Source organism: Acomys russatus, chromosome 4 (genome assembly GCF_903995435.1).
Source record: "Acomys russatus chromosome 4, mAcoRus1.1, whole genome shotgun sequence".
Lineage (NCBI taxonomy): Eukaryota > Metazoa > Chordata > Mammalia > Rodentia > Muridae > Acomys > Acomys russatus.
In genome coordinates this window covers 7,385,386-7,394,110 of record NC_067140.1, presented here as the reverse complement: position 1 = coordinate 7,394,110, position 8,725 = coordinate 7,385,386, and the positions used below count along the sequence as shown (strand labels likewise).

At 53.9% G+C, this 8,725-nt stretch overlaps 1 protein-coding gene across 1 annotated transcript in view; it reads right to left on the bottom strand.

Moving 5' to 3' along the window:
- Positions 1-688: 688 nt before the first annotated feature.
- Ctnnbl1 (catenin beta like 1) overlaps positions 689-8,725 on the bottom strand; it is a 158,813-nt gene continuing 150,776 nt past the window's right edge. The window contains exons 14-16 of the mRNA XM_051143681.1: positions 7,816-7,953; positions 7,584-7,656; positions 689-887 (exon numbers count right to left, since the gene is read on the bottom strand). Of these exons, the coding sequence (XP_050999638.1) occupies positions 799-887; positions 7,584-7,656; positions 7,816-7,953 (300 nt within the window). The 3' untranslated portion in view covers positions 689-798. The remainder of the gene's footprint in view (positions 888-7,583; positions 7,657-7,815; positions 7,954-8,725) is intronic.

Here is an 8,725-nt window from a genome sequence, read left to right as displayed (position 1 = left end):
TCTGTGTGACCCTGGCTATCCTGGAACTCACTCTGTTGACCAGGCTAGCTTTGAACTCAGAGATCTGCCTGCCTCTGCCTCCCAAGTGCTGGGATTAAGGCGTGTGCCCCTATATCCAGTCAAGAATAAAATCTTACGTTACACACGGTAATGTTCAAATTCCCATGTGAAGTGTTCTGGTGATTCTGTGGGAAATGCGTTGGAAGACCAGAGAAGCAGGTCAAACAGAGCGGTATCGGGTCCACATCTGCTTTGCCCACTTAACATGTGCAACTCAATGGTATTAGTGTGTGCGCCCAACATGTGACCACCCCACAACCGACGGCAAAGCCCTTCCACTACCCTGTGAGAAGACTACCCACTCTTTGACTGTTCCTCACCTGCATTCCCCGGCTCCTGGGCTCCAGGCAGCCACAGATCTAAGCTGTGTCTACAGACTTGCCTGAAGCGCTGTGGCCAGACCTCTCACCCTGCAGCCCAAAGCCCTGAGAATGTGCAGTGCTGGCTTCAGAGGGTTGTACACGGCTCCTACAGGTGCCACCACCAGCAGGTGCCTCCTGTCATCACCAGCCCCTCAGTGACAAATCTGGCTAGCCCACTGTCTACACCCTCCTCACTTGCCATGTCGTGAGTCAGGGTGTCTGTGGCCTCTGTGGTAGATTGGGACAGGGTTGGTGGGAGGCTTTTACACACATCAGCCCAAGAGTACCAAAACTAGCTTTAATTTGTTCAAGCCATACAACTGTAAAAATGATTTCCAGGAGGGAGCCAGGGGTCCACAGCACGCTCTGCCCAGTTCTAGAAGTTCTCCAACAAGCCCAGGATGCGCTTCTGCTCCGTCTCCCGGAACTCGGGGCTCCGACCATCCCCAATGTTCTCTGCGTACTCTGGGGGAAAAGGACAGGGGAGTTAGGCTGGACCACGGGTATGGTTCCCCGGAGCTGTATCTTTCCACACTGTCCCCAAATCTCAGTGTGCGACAGTGAGTCTGAGGCTTGAGAGTCACTGAGCATCAGCCCTCCATGGCAGCTACAGCCACGACTATTGAGGCTCTCTGTGGAAGGGTCTCGTCTTCTAACCCATCTGTCCTCACCTGCAGTCAACACAAACCTAACGGGTCCTGATGTGCTTCACTATCTGTGTCCCACCAGCCCCTGCTGTGGCCCTGACCCCTGTATGGACGGGGTGTGACTCTTACAGAAAGGCCCTGGGGAACAAGTGAGGCCTTTTGTTCTGCCACATGGGGTCAGATGACATTCTTGGCCTGTCTCTCATATGCCAAAGGCCAATTCTGACCTTAGATTTGCCAGCCTCCAGAACTTCAAGGATATGATTTCCTCCTTTCTAATAAAGTATCCAGTCTTAGGTATTTTGTTATAACACGAATATGCAAGAGAGATGCCTGTCATGCAAGCTCTGCCCTAGTTTGTGTTTTGCAGGGTGTAGACATGATCAGCAGCATGGTATCATGGGAGAATATTCTAGAAATGCAAGGTTTGAGGCCCACTCTGCTGCCTTCAGTAGCTGTGGTGTGTCTTGGCGCTAGACTGCCTGGCCGGCATGAGCAAGGCACCACATTCAATCCCTAGTCAAGCAAGCAGAAAAGAGGAAGAGGTGTGGATTGCCTTCTGCAATGCCTACTTTCCAGGAGGGTGAGAGGGCAAAATGTAAACAAAATACATGGTGGCTTCCGGAAGCTGTGAGGGGAAGGGAGGCCGGTGGAGGGCTGCCCAGGCTTGAGGCTGTGAGCAGCAGCTCCTGCTTGGTCGTCTGTGGGTCAGTGAGGCGCTCTTGGGGCGGTAACCAGGCCCTTGTACTCTGCTGTCTTGTGTGATCATTCTTTTTCAAGTCTCAGTAGATGCTCCAAGCCACTGCCCTGGAGGGACTTTATCCCAGACGCACAGGTCATAGCAGCAGCAACTGTGCCAAGCCCCTTGCTGAGCTATCTCTGTGCTATTCAAGGCTGTGAATGCCATGTCCCCAAGGCCACCTTAGCAGGTTTTCCAATCAGGCTGTTGCGGGAGGCAAGGCCAGCCCATGCATGGCAACGGTCAGCAATGGTCACACTTACTGGGTGCCAGGTTCTACAGACGTGGCTGATGTAACCCCTGCAATCACAGGCAGGCCGAAGGGCCAGTCCTGGAATTTACCCAGAATCAGTCTAAACAGTGCAAAGAAATAGGGGTGAATTGGTCCCCAAAGTGGCATTTGCAGACCTAAGCAATACCCTACCCTTGCCTGCTGCTAACCTCTGGGGAAAAAACCTGCTCCTGCAGCTTCTGAAAGCTGCTCCACAGGGCAGCCCTGGACAGGCTGCAGTGGTGAGGGCCTAGGTGGCTGGCACAGGTGTGGGTGGACTGGGGCTCTCAGAAACACATGCAAGCCAAGGGCAGGGACTGGACAGAGTCCCACAGGGAGCTGGCCACCCCCAGAAAGCAGGCAAATGGCCCAGCTCAGGCTCCTTCACTGTCTCCTCCGTCTGGCAGTTTGTATCCACAGCACAGTGGGGCCATCGCCTAGGCTCCCAGCCTCCATCTTTGTTTCTGGAGTTCTGGCTGGAGCAGATCTTGGTGCTGGTTACTGCCGGTTATTTCAGCTGCTGCAGCAGATGATAAATATTGAACAGATTCCTCCCAAAGGTCTTGGGGAGAGTTCTCTCTGCTGTGTGTGGAGGAAAAAAGAGAGATGCTAGCTGAAGGGAGCACTCTGGGGTGGGGAGGAGAGAGTGATGGAGGACCAGGGGAAGGGAAGGAGGGGTGGGCTAGACAGAGGGAGATGGCAGACATCAACTCCCTTCCCTACTTCCACAGCATCTGAAATGCTCTTAGAATAAGGGCTTTGATGGAGCTCTAACCCAGGCAGCAGTGCTGAACGCATAAATATTAAAGCAAACTTTAGACAGCAGGTTTACCACACAGACATGGAATACAAGCTGTTCTGTTTATGTTGAGAGGGAAAGGGAGGGGGCAGGGAGGGCAAAGGGAAAGCTGTTTTCCAGGCAGGGGCCTGGACCAGTGCACACAGCTTACTCAGAGCTCCTTATGAGATGCAGGATGAAGGAGACGGGAGGGACAGGCAGGCTAGCATGTTCATTCTGGAGACCTCAGTGACACACACCAAGTATGAGGTAGAAACTGCCAAGGCAGGTCCCTCAGGTCCATAGTGCCTGCTTGACAACCCTGGGGTTGGGGACGTGCTTTAGCAGGACATTTTGCTGGACCATGTGGCCATTTTGGCTGGTGGGTGAAGCACCCACTCGTCACTACATGGAAGCTGGACTGTACTGGCCACAGCTTTACTGCTGATTCCTCAGTCCAGGTTGCTGCTAGCTCCAGGTCCAGGAGGGAAGAGTTCTACCAATAAGCCCATCCTTGCTCCTAGATGCCCAATACATCTCAACCTTACAAGAGGTACCCTAGTGACATGTGACTCACTCATGTGCTGGGTGAAACCACTTAACCCCGGCAGCCTTGGTGTCCTTATGTGCTCATCTGGCACTCTATGTGGATCATCCTGCATTCTTGGGCTTCTGGAAGACCAGAGGTAACACATGGCAAAAGTGTGGCTACACCTGGCCTGGTGTCATGGTCCTGTAATCACAGCTGCTCAGGAGGCTGAGGCAGGAGGATTACAAGTTCAAGATCTGCCAGGGCTACAGAGGGAGACCATGTCTAAAAAAGGAAAGAGGAAGAGGAGGAAGAGGAAGCAAAATAAGCCCTAAAACTAAAACAACCAAGTCTAAGAAATGTGGCTAAGATAAGAGGGCATGTATGCATGTGCCTGTGTGCGCTCACAAGTGTGGGTGCTTGCACACGTGCGTGCAAGCGTGCGTGAACGTGTGTGTGTGTGTGTGTGTGTGTGTGTGTGTGTGTGTGTGTGTGTAGGGGACTGCTCTTACTTTGGGGCTGGATTTCTGTTGCAAAGAGGCCTGAAGACCCACATTGGTGCACGGCTCACTCAGGAGTGAACACACTCTGCTCTGAGGGAGCATCAAGGATGGAGGCAGGAGGCCACCACTCTCCTTGAGGAGCCGCAGTGGGCACTGCCCTTCTCTGTTCCTTCAAGGGCCTGTGGTCTTCAGGCCTGTCCGCCTGTTTGGGGATGGTTAGACCTGGGAGCGCCGAGTAAGCAGTCTGCAGAAAGCAGGGCTTTAATGAGCCATCAATTATTCCCGTATTCTTGGCACCCCCCCCCCCCAACAGAAAGGAGGGAGGAACACTATGAAAAAGGGACTGAAAACCCTGGGAAAAGTCCCCTGCTGGGCTTGCCTCATCAGCGGTTTCCTGAGACCTCAAGGGATATATCAGCTGTCATCCTGCCAGCAAAACTTAGGAAATATGTAGGCCATAAAATCAAAGAAAAAAAAGCTCTCATCTAATTAGTATGTTAAAAGAAAAAAAAAAAAAAAAAAAAAAAAGGAAGCAACCCAAACTGAAAAACAAAATTAAAATCAAAGCGGACAGAGTGATGAGCTGGCTGTGTTTATGAGGCTTTGTTTCTTCACTCATTTTCATGGTGACGGGGTAGGGGAGCGGCAGGGTCGGGAAGGAGGGCGGGCTTTGTGGGGTAGCCTGCACAGAGCCAGCCCTCATTCACAGGTGTGTCCTCTGATCTCAACACTGACCTCACACTGAGGGTCCTTCTGCACCTTGTGAGGGGTGTTCACAGATGCAGCATGGGCTCTTGGTCACAGAGCACTCACTGGGAGAGGCTCTCCCCGGCACGTGCGAGGCAGAGCTGGCCTGCAGGAAGGGGCTGAGACCCTTTTATTATAATAAGGCCTTCTCAACCAAGCAGTGGTGCCCAGTTCCCTGCCTTTAACTGTCGCCTGCACACTACTGGCTGTTGGCGAACAGGGCGACACAGTTACCAAACTTGCCATGCACCCAAAGAGTTAATAGCCTGCGACAACACCCACCCACCTGCTGGGATCTAGTCCAGATCACTGAAGCCTGGCAGGTCTCTGGCCGCCCCTCTTCTGCCTGGGTAACCTTGGGCCATTCACTGCCCCCCTACCTGTGTGCTGCCCCTTAGCTCTACAGTTACTACTCTTGGGTGGCACTTAGTACGTTATGATCACCAGACTGTGAACACCAAGGAGGAGCACACTGTCTCTCTTGCACTGGAGGCAGATCTGGGCCACAGCAGTGTCCACTGAGTGACTGAATTGTAATTGGTCATTGACCCATCTGTGCCGCTCAGATCTGCATACTCCATGGGGGTAGGTGCTGGGGACACAGTACCTAGCTAGCCAGGAGGGATCTTAGGAGACAGCAGCTCCATTAATCCCTAACAGAGAAACACTGTTTCTATTGGGAGCGGAGCGCCCCGCCCGGGAGCTAGGAGACACGGCGAATAAGGCAGCTACACGCCTTACATCACCGAGTTTCCATTTTAGTGCACGAGACAGATCAAATCAGTAAACAAACACATAAATAAAAACAACCACTGACTGTGGTCAAGGGCTTGGGAGGAACAGAGATGGAGAGGAGTCAAGAGATTCAGGACAGAGTATGAAGGCAGAGTGGACGGGACTTCCTGCAGGGCTGGGTGAGGAGAGAGCTGGGCTTGGAAGGAGGCGGTGAGATCGACTCAGAGGTGGGGGGAAGAAGCCACAGCAGAGAGCCCTGCCCAGACCCTCGGAGAACACACAGCCAGCACAGAAGCTGGCTTGACTGGATGTTTTGAATGACCGCAGAACAGTTCAGAAAGGAAAACATCCACCTACTACGTTTCAAGCTGCTACCAACACTTTTTCCTTCTTGGAAGCTTGCTGTTTTGACTAAAGGGATGGAGGTGCAGGGGGGGGGGGGGGGGGGGGGGGGGGAGGAGAGCCTAGAAGCAAGACAGCAGAGCAATCAAAAGCTCTAATTGAACACTTGGGCGTTGGAAGTAAATGGCATTTACAGACTGGAGGTGCAGTCGCCACGGCCCCACCCTCAGAGGAGGCTGGCTCACACTAGCAAATTCATGAGGCTCTGATACTGAAGGGAACACTCGGATTCCACACAGGGTTAGAGCCAACCCCCCGCGCCCCCCCCCCCCCCGTCTTCTCTTTGGAGAAAAGAGCAGATGCCCAGGCCTCATAGAAGCTGTCCATCATCAGATGGACACAATGGGTACCATGCCCACAGCCTGGCAGGGCTGCGCCAACCATATGGCTGGACACCCCATGCTTCCATTCACACTGTTCCTTCCTCCTGGAACGTCACTGTGTCAGCCCCACAGACCAGCTTCACGCCACTTCTCTGTTGAGGCCTCCCACAGGCCTTCAGCCGAGCCTTACTGACGGCAATGATGAACATAATTACCTAACGTTTTATGACCCTCATTTATTGAGACTCAAATAGCTCCCACAAACACCACAGCCACCTCCTTCAACCCCCACGGTACATGGAGCCTGCGTCTCCTGCTGAGGGAGCACACCCATTGCAGAGCCGGGAGGCAGGCAGAGAGCTGGCCCCACAGCCTTCTCATCCTCTCGCCTGCAAGGGGGGCGACTGAGCGGAAAAGCTTCTGAGTCAATGTAGTTCAACCCCTCATCTCAGCAGTCGGCAGATCAAGGTTCAGAGGGGGAAGTGGCTCCACCAACCCACCAGGACCCTGAACTGTGGAGTTACCATATCGAACATCTAAGGCCACCATGTCCCACTTAGCACAGAGCCGGAGCGGCCCACTGAGGTACTGCAGGCTGAGCTCAGTGTAGACAGTCCTGTCTTGTGACTGAGGCTCATCGGGTGACTGGAGGCCTCTCCAGAGCTACTCTAGGCTGGTCAGGTCCAGACAAAGACCCAAGGGCACTTGGGAGATGTCACAGAGAATGGGGGAAGGCGGGGTGCTCACCCTGAGTGCCCACTGCAAAGCGAGCAGCGCCCTGCTCAGCCTTCCTGGTCTTCTTGAGGGTGAGCAGAGCAAAGGGATGGTGCCGGCACAGGGCGAGAGGCAAGCCTTGCAAAGCGACCCCCTCAGAGGCTCCGCTCTGGCCCCTAGAACTCTAGCTGCTTCGTACCATGTCTTTCTTCTCTGCCCTACTTACTATATGCGGTTAAGAACCTGCCCTTGTTTTCTGCTTTGTTTTGGTTTTAGTGTGTGGGTGCAATGTGTGAGTACATGTTTGTGTGGGCGTGCATGTAGGGGCCAGAGGTGGAACTTGAACACCTTTCTCAGTGAACCTGAACTGACAGATTCAGGAAGACTGGCTGGTCAGCAAGCTCCAGGGAATCCTCCTGTCCCTACCTCCCGATGCGTGCCAGGCCTTGCACATGGGTGGTGGGGCTCTGAGCTCAAGTCCTCATGCTGTGTGAGGCGAGCACTGCATTAGCTATGCTGCCTTCCCATCCTGTGTGCATTTTAAAAGCCGCCGTCTCTTAGGCCTAGTGCTGGAGCTGGAAGAAGGGGAGAGACAGAGCGGCAGGCAGACCATCTGTGCTCGACACAGGTGACTTGGCATGGTGAAGTGGAGGAGAGCTTCTTGCTGCTTTCAGCCCAGAACATTCGGGGCACCAGTTGCTGGGGACACCAATGGGGTCCAGCAAGCCCGAGTGACCCCCCCTAGAGATGCAACCCAGGGGCACCCAACTCACCCTTGATGATGTGCCTGACGATCTTGATGGAGCTGCCGCGCATGTTCAGGATCTGATGAACCCGCTGGCGAATCTAGCAAGATGGCAAAGAGTGGGACGGGGAAAGAGAACGCCGGGGTACAGTGTCATCCTCACTCCACCCGGAAGAGAGGAGCTACACGTGAGGGGACTCCAGGAAGCAATGTGCTTCTCCCCACACAGGTGGCCAGGCAGACGGCAGGAGCCCTCCTACCTGGGGCACGTTGGCGTTGCAGACCTCGGCCATGATGTAGCAGATGTGCTGGAGGATGAAGAGGCCGGCATCCAGGCGCCGCAGGTAGAACTCGTCCTCCATGTCGCTGTCTATGATCTCCCCGCGTTGCACTATGTCCTGGAAGCAAACGGGCGCCGGGTAAAGGCTGGGTAGTGTGTGGAGAGGCAAAGGGCGAGCCTCCCCTCTGGTCACACTGACTGGCCACCACATAGCGGGGAAAGCCGTCGTCTCCACCTGCCCCCCTCCCTCTGTCCTGGAGCACCATTCTGGTACCCCTCGTCTATCTATGTGGACCATGGAGGCCACACAGGCAAGTTCAAAGCTTGTTTTTCCTGTCTGAGGACTTGGGGGGGGGGGCAACATGATCTCACTCACCTGCATATTCAACCCCAGGAAAACTGAAGAGACACAGCCTAAGCAAGCATCAGTTTTTCTCTTCTAAAATTGGGGGATTTTTGTTGTTCGAGATGGGGGTCTCTCTCTATTCTGGATTTCATTAGGTAGACCAGGCTGGCTTTAAACTCACAGAATTCCATCAGCCTCTGCCTCCCAATTCCAGGGGTGAAAGGCATGTTCCACCACACCTGACTAAAATTTAGTTTGCTTAAAAACATGCCTGACTGGAGCCTGGGAGGCGGCTTAGTGGGCGAAGGGTCTGCCACACAAGCACAAGGGCCTGAGCTCGGCCCTCCAGTACCCACGGGAAAAGCTGGCATGTGGGTGTATACTTGTAATCAGAGCTGGGGTGTAGGGGTATAGACACAGGAGGTGCCCTGGAGTCCACTGGTCAGACAGGCCAAGCTGACTGGTAAGCTCCTTGTCTCAGGAAAAAAGGTACAGAGTAATTACCTCTGACTTCCACATACATGTGCACACACGTGCAAATGCA